This window comes from Limulus polyphemus, unplaced genomic scaffold, assembly GCF_000517525.1.
Source record: "Limulus polyphemus unplaced genomic scaffold, Limulus_polyphemus-2.1.2 Scaffold477, whole genome shotgun sequence".
Lineage (NCBI taxonomy): Eukaryota > Metazoa > Arthropoda > Merostomata > Xiphosura > Limulidae > Limulus > Limulus polyphemus.
Window position 1 is genome coordinate 263,894 of NW_013666087.1, and position 18,997 is coordinate 282,890.

The 18,997-nt window shown below is 32.2% G+C and overlaps 1 protein-coding gene across 1 annotated transcript in view; it reads left to right on the forward strand.

The window, feature by feature from the left end:
• Positions 1-5,662: 5,662 nt before the first annotated feature.
• The window catches only part of LOC106458502 (protein ABHD8-like), a 14,655-nt gene continuing 1,320 nt past the window's right edge, over positions 5,663-18,997 (forward strand). Inside the window, exons 1-4 of the mRNA XM_013918022.2 lie at positions 5,663-5,742; positions 9,139-10,127; positions 15,273-15,434; positions 16,713-16,923. Coding sequence (XP_013773476.2) covers positions 9,226-10,127; positions 15,273-15,434; positions 16,713-16,923 — 1,275 coding nt within the window. The 5' untranslated portion in view covers positions 5,663-5,742; positions 9,139-9,225. The remainder of the gene's footprint in view (positions 5,743-9,138; positions 10,128-15,272; positions 15,435-16,712; positions 16,924-18,997) is intronic.

An 18,997-nucleotide genomic window follows, 5' to 3' on the forward strand; every position in this document is an offset into this window, starting at 1 on the left:
TAGAGCATTCCCGAAAGTACATGATAATTCTAGAAACGTTGCGTCACGTGGTCATGTGACTCGCTGACGCAACAATATGATTAGAAGCAATTAAAACACATAAACTTTGGTGTTTGAAAACGTATCACAAATCTATACGGCGAACCAAGCACCAGAAATAATTACAATTTACCAAAATATTACGAATACACTCTTCTGAGAAGTTGGTATGATGAAACACGACAGGTATTACTTCATAAAGTTCACTTGAGACAGAACGTGAATCAAATGTCACGAAATAAACAGAGTTTAAGAAAAGAAAGAAAAAAATACACACTTAGTCACACTAGATTCAGTGGAAATAAAATCTACGAAAACTTTAATTTCACACAACTTTTCAGACTAAAATCCCTCTTCCCGAAATGTTGTGTCAAATCAAAGTTTTTCCTAAATTTTAGCATGGCCAGGTGATTAGGGCGTTCGACTCGCAATCTGAGGGTCGCGGGTTCGAATCCCCGTTACACCAAACATGCTTGCCCTTTCAGCCGTGGGGGCGTTATAATGTGACGACCAATCCCACTATTCGTTGGTAAAAGAGTAGCCCTAAGAGTTGGAGATGGGTGGTGATGACTAGCTGTCTTCTCTCTAGTCTTACACTGCTAAATTAGGGACGGTTCGTGTAGCTTTGCGCGAAATTCAAAACAAACCAAACTAAACCTAAATTTTATTACCAATGTATGTTGTGTTTTTTCTTAAACTTTGTTTTGCATTTCCTGTTCGGTGATTTTTTATATATTTTTGTGTCTGTATACGAAATAAACATATAATGCCTCCACAATTGAAAGAGCGAACATTTTCTGTGACAGGATATTTCTAAATTTGTAACTGAGTTTGTCAACACTATCTGGAAACAATTAAATCTGTCAGTATGTAAGTACACAATCGTTGTATTGTATAATGAAATCGTAAATATCATACATTTCGCATGTCTATGAAGTTTATGTAGCTTTTAAAGTCTAAGTAGATAGTAAATATTAAAAGTAGAGCTGAATTGATCGTAGTTAAACTAACTTTCACTCTGAAAAATACATTAAGCTATATTTGTAGACTGACCCTGTTTGAACTTTTGACTGTTTGCTGTATGTCAGACACAGTTTAATCTTACTGAGTAGTGAATGTAAAACGGTTTTGTTCTAAAGTACTGTTGAAATACAAGAATTGTGCATTATCATTTATAAACTGAGTTCATGCGTGTTATTGATTATTTCATAATTTTAATTGTTACAGTATAATAGAATCTCTGATTTGCCAACAAATATATTTGTTTGAAAGTGTCATGACCTTAGTCTCATACATTTTATTACAGACTAGTAATATATATATATGCAAGCGTATTTGTGTTAAATTTTTTAGTTCTAGCTTTTTCAAAGCTACTGACCTTACAAGAAATTCCATTTTGTGATAAACTCTTAGACTGTCAGTTATATTCAGTCAGATAGGCGAGTATGCAAATTTAGATGGAGTTATCTCTCAATGTCTATTGCAGAAGAAAGTTCATTCATAAGCTGTACTCTAAAACTACAAAGTTTTATGAATTTTAATTGTATAGTATGCTTTGAACTTCAAGTGAATGTTCTATAGAAAATGGCAAGTGTTACTATTCTAAATATTTTCTATAATAGTGATTGGTTAATCAGTAAGTCATTCATTTGTTATATCTAATTGTAGCAAAATAGTTAATGACCTTCAGATGGAAATGGAAAGAACGCCTATATGCTGTTAGTTTCAGTCAGCAAAAAACAAAACAAAAAACTAGCTCTCAACAAAGATTTGTGAAAATATCTACAGAGAGGTAAGATTTTCTACAATAGTAATGGTTAAGCATAGATCCTTTATACTGTTGCGTCAGCGAGATTACGTGACTAGTGTCACGCCACCTATTTTCTAGAAATATCCCGTTCCTTCGTGAAAGCCCTAGCATTTACTAGATATATGTTAGTCTGGTATATATATAAGACACTCACAACGTGACGGGACAATGTGTGTGTAGGTAGTGAGTAATTGAACTGCAATCAAAAAGTATTGTTGAAGTTAACGTTCGTTGATATAGCGTTTGTTATAGAGCGACTGTTGAAAATAAGTGTATCGTAAAGTTGTATTCGGAAAGAATAAACCAGATTTATTAAGAAAGGACTTGTGTCGCTAAAGTTTCGTCGGAACGAAGTTACGAAAAATCAATTAACGAACGGAGACGTAACAATACTTTAGTGATCAACTTATGAAGCTAAACATGATATTTAAACTAGACAGGGTCCCCAAAAGGGTTCTATTTCAAGAGTAAATAAAACCCAAATTAATAGTATCAAATATTTTTTATTTCTTGCTTTTGAAGTTCATATGTTATGCTGTGTTGTAACCTATAGAGTATATAATTATTCTCGAGATTCATGGCATGCACACGTTTTACTGATGTCACGAAAGTACAAATTGTAACATTAAATTCCCTTATGTGACGTCATTTTAGTGTCTACTGACTGACTGACTGACAACACATTACTGTACTGTGGTGCGAGTGCTTAAAACAAGTGACCCTTCCAGGTGGTCTTTGGCTCCCTTTCGAGGAACTATGCATCCTTTACAGGATGGATAGACGTTATATATTCATTATAGAAATGAATTAGTGATAAGCATTTTACATATAACATGTTAGGAAATGTAAAAAGTATGATTAAATATAGAGGCGAAAACCTAATCAGTACGTTAAATGCTTACTAAATCATAAAACACAATTGGCCTTCTCATTCAATATTTAGAAAACGAAACATTAGGTGTGATAAAAACTTTTCAGCAGTGAGATAAATGTGTTAGTGTCATTCCCATCTATGGAACCTTTGTAACACAATCCACTTAATAACACCATCTACCTTTGTAAAACACAATTCAATAAAGCTAAATATATAAATGAAAACTATAAGCATAAGTTGAGACAATATGAAATCTGTATCAGTCCTACAGTGGTATGTAGTAACATTGTCCGCCTTTGTAAAACACAAACACACAATATGCCAAGTAAGGCCATCCACCTATAGAACCTCAGTAGCACCGTCTGCCAATATTGAAACATCACCGCTTATATAATCTTAATAACACTATCCGCCTATAGAAAAATCGTCCGCCTTTATAAAACGTGTGTAAGAGAAAACTATAAAATTGAAAAGATTAAAATAGCAGAACGTTTTATTTATATCAGTACATTAAATGTGATAATAACACTATCCAGCTCTAGAAACAGCAAAAAGTATGTCATGCAAGTTAATTACAGAAGCGAAAACTTTATAACTAATGATTGTTTTTTGTTTTTGAATTTCGCGCAAAGCTATATGAGGACTATCTGCGCTAGCCGTCCCCAATTTGGCAGTGTAAGGCTAGAGGGAAGGCAGCTAGTTTTCACCACCCACCGCCAACTCTTGGGCTACTCTTTTACCAACGAATAGTGGGATTGACCGTCACATTATTACGCCCCCACGGCTGAAAGGGCGAACATGGTTGGTGTGACGGGGATTCGAACCCGCGACCCTCAGATTGCGAGTCAAGCACCTTAACCACCTGGCCATGCTGGGCCAATATATAACTAATGAAACAGTGAAATGTTTCATGCATGAGGTGATGGATAATTGTAAAAATTATGCCAGACATATAAGGTAAAAGACTATTGACTCATTTATGATCCTACGAACTATGCTAACATTATCCTTTGTGGCATAATCCACCTATGGAACCTTTTTAGCACTTTCCGTCTATAGAAACACCATCTGCCTTTGTAAAACGTATGTAAAAGAAAACTGTAATATTGATAACATTAAAATAGCAGATTTAATGTTTTACTTATAAAGCAAAACTGTAAACACAACTTTAGGCAAATTTTTATTAAATTATTAATTTTAAACCTTTGATTGTTACAATACAATTGATGACACATTGTCACTCTTTGGTCATTTGCTCGCGAACTATCTGCACCCTCTGACTGTCATGGCCGCATAGCATCATTCCCATAGCAATGCGCTCTCTGGTGAGTAGCACTCAAAATATAGGTCGTTTGCATATAAGCTATATAACCCTCAGATATATATATATATATATATATATGACGTAATAATTGTAAAACCCTCGGGTGGCATTCTTTGATCTCGTCTACATGGCGACCCCTACTGAGATGGCATCGTTTGGGTGTCCAATAATCTCGATAACTATTTTACTTCGGTAATGTAAATAAGTGGTATCACAAGTGTTGTCATTTAAGGAGTAACCTATTGTTGCATATCTGCTTGTTTATTAATTTCCAGTATAAATTCTTTTCGAGGAACTTCAGCGACACAAGTCCTTTCTTAATTAAACCGGTTTATTTTTCCTCAATACAACTTTGTAATACACAGAATTTCCAATCCGTACGTTAAACTTAAGTACTTTTATAACACACCTATAAATCACAGTGATTCACACACTTTACTTACGGTGCCTACTATCCTACTATTCGCTTAGCTCAATTATCTATCTCTTCAGGCCCGGCATGGCCAGGTGGTTAAGGCACTCGACTCGTAATCTGAGGGTCGCGGGTTCGAATCCCCGTCACACCAAACATGCTCGCCCTTTCAGCCGTGAGGGCGTTATAATGTGACGGTCAATCCCACTATTCGTTGGTAAAAGAGTAGTCCAAGAGTTGGCGGTGGGTGGTGATGACTAGTTGTCTTCCCTCTAGTCTTACACTGCTAAATTAGGGACGGCTAGCGCAGATAGCCCTCGTGTAGCTTTGCGCGAAATTCAAAAACAAAAAACAAATACTATCTCTTCAATCAATCTATTCGGCCCCCCAGTGGCACAGCGGTATGTCTGCGGACTTCCAACGCTAGAAACCGGGTTTCGATACCCGTGGTGGGCAGAGCACAGATAGCCCTTGTGTAGCTTTGTGCATAATTAAAATACAAACAAAAATACATACAATCTATTCGATCTATCTGCATATCTATCTATCTGTGCAATTGCGCTGGTTTTTCTTGGCAGGCTTATATACTAAAAAAGAGGGCGTCTAGCAAACACTCTGACATTCGCGGGGTTCCTCGATAATTCTAGAAACTCCAGCGCGCATGCTTCTAGCGTCACGCGACTTCCGCTGTCATAACACTATCTTATCATATCGATTGCGCCAATCAGTTTGCGTGTGCCTTGAGAAAACATAACAACGTAAAGTTGGACAAACTAAATTCCGGTTTATTAGGAGTAAATAGTCGTTTTCTTTTCTTTCCTTTTTTGTTGACATATATTCTCTAGTTAGCACTAAAAATTATAAACGCACAATATGAATAAATGGTCTAAACCCTAAAATAATGGAGCAACAAATTGATATTCCCTTCAGTTTTTGTTATTGTTGTTTGTTTGTTGTTAAATGCACATGTATCGCCGTTTGCTTATTTCCGGTGGTTTTTTCTTCTATATTTATATTCCCAGTCACCAATAATGTTCGTGCAATTGCGTAATTCCGTAGTTTATTTATAGAACTGCAAAATATTAATAATATAATCTTTTTTTCTGCCTTAAAAAGTCAATAAAAACGCATTTTAGTTAATACGCACTAGATGGCACATTAGTTAAAGATGTCAATAATGGTGAAGTTGAAGAAGGTAAAATAAATTATAAACACTGAAAATTATCTAATTTGTGAATTATGTTTAGTCAGCTACAAGACAAAAGCTGAAAAAGTAAATCAAGGTAACAACTTTATGATGGTAATTTTTAATAGATGGACAATGGCAACAGTAACAAACATTTTACATGTGAGATGGCTACGCTACAGATATTTGTCTTTTAATACTTGCATATTTCAGAATATACATATTTCATCTTCAGCGAGCTATATCCTACTTTTTAATTTATCTATTTCTTTTACTTTGTATTTTAAAATATTGGAATTTTATAAATGTATAAAATATTTAAAATAACTTGCTCAAGATGGAAACGTTAAATGTTTGTTGCCGCCTCAGGTGTGTTAAATGTTTGTAGCTGTTTTGCCGTCGTACTTTTATTCATATTTAAGAAGTGTTTATAGTTATACGTATTTATGTTGAGGTTGGACAAACACATTATTCTCTTGAGAAAAGTAAATATTTTACCCCGCTCTTTATTCTGTAAAGTGTTAGACTGCACAACAACAGATGGTAACTTAGTCATCCGTTAAAAAAAAAATATAACAGGCTTAAGTTTAACTGGAGTTCAGTGTGTCTTTTTCCAAATATTAAACTTGTAGTAACATAGTGTTATCTTCAGAATAAGCCTTTGTTTTATCAGTCCCATAGATAATCTTGTAAGCTTCAGTAAGACTAAGATGTAATCTTAGTCTTACCCATATTTTTCCAAGAAAAATATGTTACAGAGATCTAATTTATCCCTGTAATTGATAATGGTAATGGGTACATACAGGACAGTTATACACCCATTGTTCAAAAGGCTATATTAATATATACACGAATGCACTGTGCCTTATTGTTTTATATACATCATTACATGGCTACATCAAGATTGCTCATGTCTGTAGATATTCTTTTTTCACATTACATAGCATCACATTGTGGTATAAAGCTAAATTAAAGGCAAAGTATTTAGAGTTTAGTATTAAGATCCTAGACAGTACAATCTAACCTGTAACAACTGATTTTTCTCCATGTTATATTTCTCATGTCAGATAAAACAAGTGGAAATTATCGTTTTTTTTTTTTACATGAGTAATAGTATAGAAATATTAATTCTTGTTTTTCTTTGCCTGTTTACACAAAGTTCATGATTGGCAGAAATAGGCATACTATATTTTCTATGTCATTAAAGTTAGGTTTAGTTAGATTATGTTATCATAATAGACTAGGTTTTGTTGGTGTGTAACTCACCTAGTTGGAACTGGTAGTAGTAAAATGTAATATTCCAAAATGGCTATGTATATAGTCAAAATTGTAAATTACTTTCAAGATGATTATATACTTAATATTTCCTTGGCTTTTAACATGCATATATTTTTCAAAAGGCTATATACGCAGTGGTCATGAACCTATTTTTTCAAAAAGATTATGTACTTGATTGCCACATGTATACCTTCTCATAATGTTTTTCTCATGATTGCAGTGGCTAAATGCCCGGCAGCGAGGAATAATCTTTCAAATATTAAATACCTGTCAGTCCAAATATTTTAATATTGATGATATACAACAACAACCACAATGATAATAATAGTAATAATGATTTAAAAAACAATTATGTTAGCACAAAATATATATATATATATATATATATAATACAAGTTATTATATTGGAAGGCTATCAATATTCATGATCATGAAATTATGGATTTCCGGGTATCTAGTATTTTGAAGATCATTTCCGGCAGCTTGTAGCAAACACACACACACTGATCAACACTAAACAACAATGACAATCAATATTTATTTTTCCAGTGCAGAAGTTTTATTGAGATCATTTCACCGAGTTTGAAGACAAATCAGTCTCATAATTTACTATTACTCATTCTCTAAGTCAACTGAGAAGTGATCATAACTCATCAATATTGAAATTTTTGGATTGCTAGGTACTTAATATTTCACAGATTGTTCTTGGCTGTTGGGTATCTAGCTACAGCATTTTATGATAATAACACTATTGTGGACAGTTTTGTGTATGATACTTTAATAGCTCAACTAAGTAACTGTAAACTAGTAATACATGAAGTTACAAAACAGTCAAGTCTAGTCAAAAATATGAATTGCCTGAATGACAGTCACCTAGCTTTCGTTTTACTATATACGTGATGATTGTATACGTATACAATGTAATTGTGTATATAATCTCAGCCTCCATAAATACATCATAAAATGTTATTAAATTTAGTGCTTGTAATTATGAACTGCCTTAGTGGTTTGAGTGACTTATCCACCAGTATCCTAAGATCCTTTTATTTAGTCATTGTTAAACTTGTGGTATTAAAGTTCTCACATACTCTGTACTAATGTTTTTCAAGATTTTATTATAGTTTGTCAGGGCCAGCTTTTTATTTTTTTAAATCTTTTCCTTAAACATGAAATTTCAGGAAAAATCCTCTTCAATTTAAAAAGTATATTGTAATAAATTATTGAAAAATTGTATTGAAGTAGTTTTATAAAAATGTTTTTTAAATTTAAGAGAATAGTAATCTTTGATTTTCATCAACCACAAGTGCATTAACATGATTTTTGGAAAGCTTATGCTGCAAGCCTACTTTTAAGAGGTGCATTATGGGAATAACTTTTCTAAAAGAGCATTGTGTTTTTTTATTTAATTGAAACTGCCAGTTGACATTCACTTGTAAGATCCCTTTACATCTGACAATTTACTATCAAGACACAGTGATGTGATTGTGTAGGATTCAATATGCTCTTTGAGTTTATGTTGTGTTTTATTGACAGTGTTTTGACATTCATAAATGCTGCTCATGTGTTTTCAGAAATATTTTCATTCCTCCTTTAAGCATAAAAGTACATGTGTGTAATTTGCAATCTCTGCTTGCATACGTGTATTGTCTTGCAGTACTATTTATAACCTGCCACATTGGTAACTGTAATCACATATACATGATTACAAAGGGTAACCACATAATATCATTTTAAGTTGTTTATCAGCAACTCAGAGTGAAAGAAACATAGGTGCATTTGAAGAAAAAAAACCTTATTTACTTAAAGTCTCTTGAAATCTTATAGGGTTAAATGCTGTGCCATAAAACTTCATGAACGTTGCATATAGCCGAGTTGATAAGAGTTTAAATAGGTTGAAACTCCAGTCGTTAGGTGGTTAGATTACAAGCACTGTTGCCTAATGTGATCACGGCAATTTTATGGCATTATTTTGTGTGTTGTTTAAATTAATATTTATTGACAAAGTTTGGTGGAAATAAGATATTTTTAATGTCTTTTTGCCTGACATACAGTTATAAACAAGACATCCTTATGGTCATTGTACATAAAATTGATTTGCACAATCATTAACATAAATTCTGTTAAACTGAAAAAAAAAAATTATAAGCCATATTTCCTAACTTTATTAACTAGAACACTTGATCAGATAACCACTAATTTCCCTCTCTTACATTAGGATCATAAACAATGCCTTTGGAACATGGTATGCTGATTTGGAATACATGTACATTTAGATGGGAAAGACTTGGAAGAATTACTTTGGATGAAGATGATAAGCAACTCTTTTTGTACATTGTTTCAGAGAGAGTCTTATCGTATCTCTCCCTTGGAAAATGTAGAGACAAACACTGAGATAGTAGAGCTTCATCATCACTGTAAGCTACGTTTAATTCACAAGAAACCAGCTTCCAGCCAGAGATATGACAGAAGCAATTCTGAGGATTGTGGAGTTGGAAGCTCAAATGATGGACCAGAACATAGCATGAGTGAGGTGTCACCTAGTGTTGCTAGTAGTCTTATTGAGAATATATGGTTATATTATACATCACATGATTACAAGAAAGTTTTTAAACACAAAGTATTTGCTAGCTTAGATGTAGCAAACTTTGCTGAATTTCTGACAAGTATCATACTTGCAAATGCTATTCAGGAAGCCTCACAATACTCAGCAACACATAGTGATATTGAGAGTTTGTGCCTAAGCAGAGAAGAAACGCCAGTATTTTTCCTAAATCGGAAGGGTAGTTTTATCAGGTACAGGGGAAACTCAGAAGATAGTCTAGAAACTAATAAACACTGCTGTAAAAAGAAATTATTCCACAGATCTTCTCATGGAAATATAAATCATAGTTTCTTGTCAGAAAAAGATAAGAAACAAGCCTGGGTAATAAGTAAGCCATCGGCTCATCCTAGTCAGTGCAGAAATGATGTGATGATATTTTTCATACATGGACTTGGTGGTTCTGCTGACATTTGGAAATTTCAGTTGGACTACTTCTACAAGAAAGGATTTGAGGTGGTTGCATTAGATCTCATTGGCCATGGGTTTAGTTCAGCACCAGATGTGAAAAGCATCTACTCATTCCAGCACATTATGAACGATGTCTTAACAGTTTTTGATCGTTACTCAAAGCCATGTAATATTCTTATTGGACATTCATATGGGTAAGTATAAAGCATCCTTGTATTTCTGAGACTTAATTTATAGTAAATGTTGCTAATAAGATGTAAAATGTTATGAAACTTATTTTTTACTTAGAATGTTTCAAAAATTGCTTATTCATAAGAATACAGGATACATACAAGTTGACAGTTCCTGAATTTAAAAAAATTATAATGTTTTTATTTTAATATTGAAATTGCTGCAGTAAGAAAGATTATTTAAAATAACTTATTGTTGTATTAAAAAAAACTTGTTTATTGTTCTAAGTTTTTGTTTCTTTTTTTTTGTATATGTATGCATTTGTGTGTACAAAAAATATAGATTAGTGCTTGTATGTCATGCATCTGTACTGTATTTTAAACTAACACAAGCTAAGTTTAAAGAAATATGCAGTTTCATCATTTTTGATAATTTTATCATTTGAAGATTACTGTTTTGCATGACTGTTGCTATCATAGCTTCAAATTGCTCAGTAAATTTATATACAAATTTGTTAGCTACATCTATATACTACTAAAACTCTGAAATTGTTTGCTTGTCTATAATTAAATACAGCAAAAACGGCTCACAATAGCACCAATATTTGTAATGAAATGAGAATAGAAAAAGAATAAAACAAATTTTGTTTAAATCGGGCCACGAGTTACCGAGTTAGCGCCATTTTTCGGATCACTTTTATGAAAATTTCTAGCATGAGTAATTTTACATCACACTACCATTCGCTCTTTACGAAACTTCTTCGTTCAAATATATTTCCTTGTCAATGTTCCCATCTTCTTTGAAAAATGAAATGGTCTTTCCTTTTACTCCCAATCAACAATCAAATATCTTTTCTTCAACTATGAATAACACGAATGGATTGAAATATTTAGTTAAATTATCTCAAAATAAACCTTCATTTCCGTGCAATATTGAAATTAGCTTGAATTCTTCATAAGCTTTGAATAGTGGGTGACCCAATGGGTCACGGGGTCTAGTATAACTTAAGGTAACAAGGGATCTATTGGCCCATCTAGGCCATTCCATCCACCAAAATAAACTTCAAAACAAAAATTAAATACTCAAAGCCAGCCATTATCATCAAATAATTATCAAGCTTTCCCTTAAACTTCTTTAAATTAATGCATTCAGTAAATGTGAAAGCAACCCATTCCAAAGACCAAAAGATAATAAAGGTGTCTTAACTGGAGATGAATCCTACCTTGCTATGGGAGAGTGAAGACATTTTAAAGTTTAGCTCATGAAGAATTTGGAATATCATATGTTACGTCTGTGTTCGTTTGTTAATTTCCCGTATAATTTCTTTTGGATGAAACTTTAGCGATACAAGTTCTTTCTTAAATAAAACTAGTTTATTCTCTCTCAATATAACTTTGCAATACACTTAATTTCCACAGTCACTTTAACTTACACGCTGTAATTCACAACGATTCAAGCACTTTACTTATGGTCACTACTGCGCTTGACTCAGTTGTCCATCTCTATCTCTGCCTGTATGCAATTCAATAAATTATCTCGCTTTATTTGTCTGCTTATATACTAAAATAGAGGGCGCGTAGAAAAGACTAGAGTTGCCAGGAAGAGACATGATCTTTCTAGAAACTCATCACATGTTACCAGCGGAAGTCACGTGACTTGTCATTTCTACAGATGAGTTGCATGACTTGTATCCAGATTGTTATTTAGTAGCTGCTTTGGCCATACCCATGAATAATGTGCCATGTGAAAGGTGTTTCATTGCTCAAAATCATATCAAAAGCAAATTTTGCAGCAGTATAAAGGATACTCAGGTAATTACCCTAATAAGGCTGTCCCTCAAGGGACTATCTTTGAATCAGTTTGATTATGACAAGGCTATTAAAGAATTTGAGAAACTGAAGTAAAGAACAAAATTCCAGGTTTAATTTAAATTCATGTATGAAGTTAGCATATGCTTAACTATTTAAGTTAAATTTTAAATACTGTTTTTTTTACACTACTAAATCTTTGAGATTATATGGTTCCTTGGGTGACTGTCAGAAATAGTGCAGTCGTCACAAAAAATGTTGATTGTGGTATATGAAATATCAATAAAAAATCTGATGAAAGATTTCATAACAAGAGGTTTCATTAAAATAATTGTTCTCTTTTGTGTTTGACACTAATGTGTTGATTGTGGTATATGAAATATCAATAAAAAATCTGATGAAAGATTTCATAACAAGAGGTTTCATTAAAATAATTGTTCTCTTTTGTGTTTGACACTAATGTGTTATCATTTAAGACAATTTAAAGGTATATTTTGTTTTCACTAAAAGTAAATCAGAAATGCTGTTTTGTGTCTCATCTGCTCATAATCACATGCAAACTTTGGTACGTTTTTAAAGTTTTGCATATTGACTTTCAAAATTGCTCATCTGATCCTTTAAATCTAAAGTAAAGTGTCAAAGTGATATCGGTGTTTGAAAATCTGATGCAAGCTGTGGGTAGATCTTTTTAAAGGGTTTTTGCAGTTGCAATAGTTCAAATACTTCATTATTTTTGAATGGCAGAACATATTATTTAGTTCTTGAGATCTACATACATTATTATTATTTTATTTAAATTTTAAACTGTAAAAAACTCGAGATTTACCAATATCTTAACTTATATCCTTTAATTATCCAAACAAAACTTTATTTTTTTAATAAAATTTTATGTGGTACTGAACCATTCATATGGGTGACATTTGAGGAGGTCAGCTTTAACCATTTCTTACTCAGATTAGATGGGAGAGTGAGTAAGAGTATTAAAATGGTAACTAGATGATGGCTACAAGAAATTGTGTATTTATCAAACATTGAACAGAAATGATCACTGGACTGTATGATGTATATTTGCTGAGCAGAAAACATAATTAGATGCTGGTAGAGTTAATTGTTATTCTTTCTGGCCAAAATAATTAAAAGGCACCAATAATAGTATTCAGTTGATTACAAGACAACATTTTCTCAGTGCACAAGTCAATGTACTTTCGTGCACACACATTTAATTATAAATCTTTATCACATAGGAATAACATGTTTGCAGTGCTGTACATATCTACATCTATCTATTTGAAGATAAAATATTAAAGTACATTGCGAATTCAAAGTTTTTTCAAAAATAACTTATTGTAATTCACACTGACTAGGTAGGTAGTTCAAGTGTACATTAAGTAACTTGTATTCTTTTAAAGACCTGCATGTAGGAAGTTAAGATAAATTCTGTATTAATTGTAATGCTGGGTGATTAACTCAGTTAATTAACATAATCAATTATGTTTGAACATCAATTACACCAATTATTGTCATGAAAATAACTAATCGATATTACTGTTTTAAATTATTATTGTCCTCAATTATTCAATCCATCTAAGTAATTGAAATATTGCCATTATGATTTCTCATTATTATTTTGGATTAACTTAACTTGAACTTAATTGATTAGTATCATAACTTATGAAAATATCAACTATTGAAATGAGAATTTTTGATTATTATTATTATTTTTTTATTCCAACCATCCAAGTCTCATGTTATAATAATGGTTTAGTTGAAGTAATGGATTAATGAGATCAACAGTTAACTGGTTAGCAAATTCCATAAATTGCTGACCTCTAATTAGTTATCTTTAATGTAAGACTTAGTCTGAATACTTTTGAGAGAATATGATTATGGTAATGATTAATATGAAATGTGTTTTTGTATTTTGAGACTCCAGCACCTCAGACAACAAAACTAAATGTAAAGTGATTTTCACTCAAACTTAGTCTATTTTTTCTGTATGTTTAGTAATCATTAAATATGCATTAAACAATAAGGTAAGAAAAAACTGATGAAATTTTACACATTTTATCAAACCAGGCACCACAGTTTTTTTAAACTTTGTTATTACAGCAGTTTCCAAGCTTTTTCAACTCACATCCCACCTGAATAGCCAGACAGTTTTTATTTGGGACCCGTGCTTAATTGAAGGAGGGGTATTACTGGTCTAGTGTATTTCTGTAGTCTGGTATTGCTTTTATATTTTGTATTTTTGTTTCTTGTTCAAAACATTTGAGGATGATTATAAATAACTATAAAATAAAAAATATGTTTAATTTGCTGTAACTGTGACCCACCTTGATACCTCTTGCAATCCACTAGTAGTGGGTCATAACCCACAGTTTGGGAATTGCAGTGTTACTAAAAACGCAATATCAACAATAGAAAGCAGAACACTACATTTCAGAATATAAGGAATTAACTTATTATGGCAAGTTGTGAATTCTTTTATGTGTGATATTCTTCTTTACTGCTTTTTTAATTTAAATAACTTGGATACATTTTATAACATGGTATTGATAAAACTTTTGTGTTCATTATGATGATCTTAATGACAACATTCAGTAAATGTATCACATTGTTTTAAATAAATACAGGCTGTTCCCTGTTTTTATAAGTTATATATCTATGTCCACATGTACAGCTAATTTTTTGTGTAGCTTTGTGCTAAAATTCTCAAACAAAATTAATGTCTACTTATCAGACATCAGTAATGGATTGAATTTTGGATATATAGCTTGACTTGATTTGTGCTGAAGGCCACCTGGAGGGGTCACCTGTTTGAACCAATCACACCACGGTACAGTAGTGTGTTGGCTGTCAGTCAGTAAAACATGCACATGCCACCAATCATGAGAAGAATTATGCACTCTGCAGGCTACAACACAGCGTGACTTATGAACTTCAAAAGCAAGAAATAAAAATATTTGTTACTCTTAATTTTTCTTATATTTACTTTTGAAATAGAACACTTTTGTGGACCCTGCAGAAGTACATCTAGTTTATTTATGTGTGTGTGCAAATATATATATATATATATGGGTAACAAAAGTACAGACATTGTAAGTTGTGAGATTAAAATAGGAGGCAAAGATTTTTTTTAATCTTCAAAAGATATAGGAACAATTAATATAATGTGTATTCCATGGGCTTGCATGTTTCATCACTAGATATTAATGGTGATTTATTTTCAATTAAAATTTCGACGATTGCAGAAGATATACGTATGAGACTAGAAATTCAGTGATCTGTCATAGTGTGTTTTAGTTTATTTTTATTTCAACTGATCAGATTTGACAATATTTATATTTTAATCTTCTCTAGCTGTGCCTTTTCTTCGTGCCTTGCTAGCCAGCGAATCTCAAAAGTTCGACAACTTATCTTGATAAGTAGTGGAGGACCAAAAGCTTTGAGCCCACGATTAGGTTTGTCAGCTGTAATCCCAGTTCTGGGTCTGTCATTCTTGAATTGCTGTCCTTGTCTTAGGTGTGTATTGCAGTGAAACTGTACTTTCTTCATATTATGAGAAACATTAAATTTCCTGCAGTGTTTTATTTTTACACATTTCTATTCATTTATAGTTAATTTTAAAGTATTAATATTATTTTTAAATGGCTGTGTTATGCATTACGTTTTGCAAGTTTTTTTCTGCCAAAAAATCAGGTTTTCATATGTTTGCTATGACATAGTTCGTATTACATACTGCTGTCTGGGTGTGAAACAAAAACTTGTAATGTTCCTCACAGTTAATTACGTATCCAAAAATCAAACAATCCTTAAGATGAATTTACTTACTGACACTGTAAGGTCAGATCTTAACACATAATTATGGGTTTGACAGTGTTGTACATATACTGAAGTATGATATGAGTTATTACCAGTTAAAAAGTGAAAAATAAGAATGGAACTACTATATGCATACCTAAAGAACCAAAATTCTTCTTTTCAATTCCTTGGGATAACAATGAGTCATTTGGTCCATGTTAACTATTCCATTTCCTACAACACTACTGCATAGTATATATACAATCCATTTTCTCATATTCAATTCTACAATACTCATTCAGTCTCCTCTTAATCTCTTGTGATACTTTAACTTCTACAGTACCTAAAAACAAGATATGCCAGTCACTCTTTCAGTCATGAATGTCTATTGTTTAAATGTTCATTAGTAAAATTGAAGAAAGAGTAATATTTAATAACTCAGCCATCAAATAGTCATCAGATAGGAGCCTTTCTTTATCATCCCTCAAAGACCCTACTTACATCCTAACACTTTACTCACACTTAAATAAAGAAGTGTTTTTTGTTGATTTTTACATTTTCAACCACCCTTATTTTTTTCGTAATTTCCTGTTTGACCAACTCCCTTGACTTCTGTAATCCTGTAAACCTCCTGTCATAGCAGTCAATTTAAAATTCTTAAATTTATAATTCTTTTCTTTAATTTTATCTCTTATACCCTTTTTGAGCCAACCTGGTTTTTTAATTTACAGCAACATTTTTTTATTAGATAAAGAACACGCCCATCTTGACTATTTGAATATTTTAACTTTTTCCACGTTTGATTAGTATCATCATGGATCATGAGACATAAAATTAGTAGTTTTAAATATTTCTAAAGTATTAAAATGTATTATTCATGGACATTTCTGTCAAACCTGGCTTGCAGAGAAGTATTGTAATGTTCTAAGTGTGTCAAAAAAATGAATAAATTATATGTAAAATACATAAATTGTTATAATAACATGATTATTTTTACAGAGCTTGGTGCAGAAGAAGAGGAAGTTCTAATCTGATGGACTTGGTTGGAATGGCGTCTCTACCACGCTACGTTTTGCAGTATATTCTAGAAGGCCAGAACTGGCCATATGGTGGCCGTTCATTTTATCGTAACTTGTATCTCCCCACTCTTCTCATTCATGGACTTCAGGACAGATTTATACCCCTAGAAGATGAAGTGGAGATGCAGAAGGTCAGTGTATTAAATGAGAACAGGCATTCTACTGAAACCTGTAATTGGTCAAACTAAAGTGTGTGATTATATTGAGAACTGTTGTTTAAAAATAGCCTAGTTAATTTGTATTACTGCTTGTTTCTTCATTTCCAAACTTTTAAATAAACTATTGATTACATTGCCATTTTTAAATATAAAATTTTACAATAGCAAAAGTATTGTCAATAATAATATATGTAGATTACTGTTCTATCACCAAAAAAACTTGACACTCTGAAACAACATAAAACATCAGATAATATGTATGGTGATAGTTAAAATATGGAAACAAAATAAAAAGAATGAAAATGCTGCCCTGTTAAATTTAAGTTTCTTCCAAGAATAAGAGTTGAAGGAACAGAGCTAAATTAACTAGTTTGTGGAATACAAATGTGACTTATTAAGGATGACTATGAATTGCACACATCAGATGAAGGTGGGAAATGGTCATTAAGTTTATGGATCAATTTACAGGAAACTGTAGCAATAAATGTGCTGTTGAAGGCTTAAGAATTAAATTTTATCTTTATCCCTTTTAAGCTTTTAATTGGATTCTTATTTAGATGTAGGAACTATGATTCTGTGAAAAATATAAATTATTATGTCAATTGTGAAAATATATTTTGTATATAATTTTCTGAAATCCACAAAACTAGTTTTTGAAGTTAAGTTTTCTAAGTGTTAATAATATATAATTAATATCAAAACATTCACAATTTCAAGAACCCTACTTTCCATTTCAATGTTTTTTAATATTATGTAACAGTCTTTAATGTATAATTCTTTTTAAGCTTTCAATTTTTTTACAAAATTACAGAACATCAACATATTCTGCAAAGACTTTTAACAAAATTTAAATATTGTCAGATTGTCAACATGGTTTCATGAGGGAAACAAGAGGTAATCCTTAGTAGCCATGGCACTTGAAATTCTTTTAGGAAGGTTTAGAATAAATTTATCTATGAGACCTTTTTTCCTTTTTATTAGCTGTGTTTTTGTGTGCAAGTAATACCAAGTGTGGAGCACGCGTATACCCGATTTGATTTTATTACTCATCAGGATCTCTACCAGCCTACCCTCAAATTGAAATTTTTTCAGGCAGGATTAGAGTAAATTAATCTATGAGACCTTGAGCATGGTCAAATACATCATTTGAAAGGGTTTGACCTCCTGAGTTTCAAACTGTAATTAGATCTCGAATTGATCAAAAGATGACAGAGCTATGAGCTAAAAGTTTGTATTTGAAAAAAAAATGCAGAGCCATTCTATGAGCTGCTATGCCATAGCTAAAAATCATGCTTTACTATTCTTTTAACATTCTTTGAAGAGCTCACTGCTTATGTAGATGAGGATAAGGTTGTAGATTTGATGTATTTGTGTTTTCAGAAAGCATTTGACAAAGTACCACATAAAAGGCATGTTCAAAAATGATCTCTGTAGGTGTGAGGAATAAATTGACTCATTGGTTAGAAAAATGGCTAGATGGAAGAAAACAAAGGATTAATATAAAAGGAGTTAAGTCAAACTGGAGTAATGTCACTAGTGAGGTACCTCAGGGATCATTGTTAGGACCTTCATTCCTTTTGATCTACATCAATGACATAAATGAAGAAACAGTCCATATATTACTTGTATTAGGTCATCAAGAAATTAATGTCGCATTTTGGAACGCTTTCATTAACTGCCCCCCAAAAACCGTACATCACGTATAGTAGTTAAACTAACTGCCTAAAATGTCACGTTAGTGTAGCCTAATCCCTTATAGTGATTGCACACAACGAGACACATTCGGCATGTAGTGTTTTTTGAATACAAGAAGGAAAACAAGACCTCTATAGCCACAAAGAATATCAAAGAAGTTTATGGAAATGTTTCGCACATTTGTAAGTGTCAACAATGGTTCAGAAAATTTTGTACAGGTGACTTTAGCCTTAAAAACTGTGATGGCAGGTGCCAACATGTTGGAATTGATGCTCTGAAGACGTTTGTTGAGTCTAACCCCAAGGCAACACACTCATGAAATTGCCCTGAAATTGCATGTTTCTCATGAAAC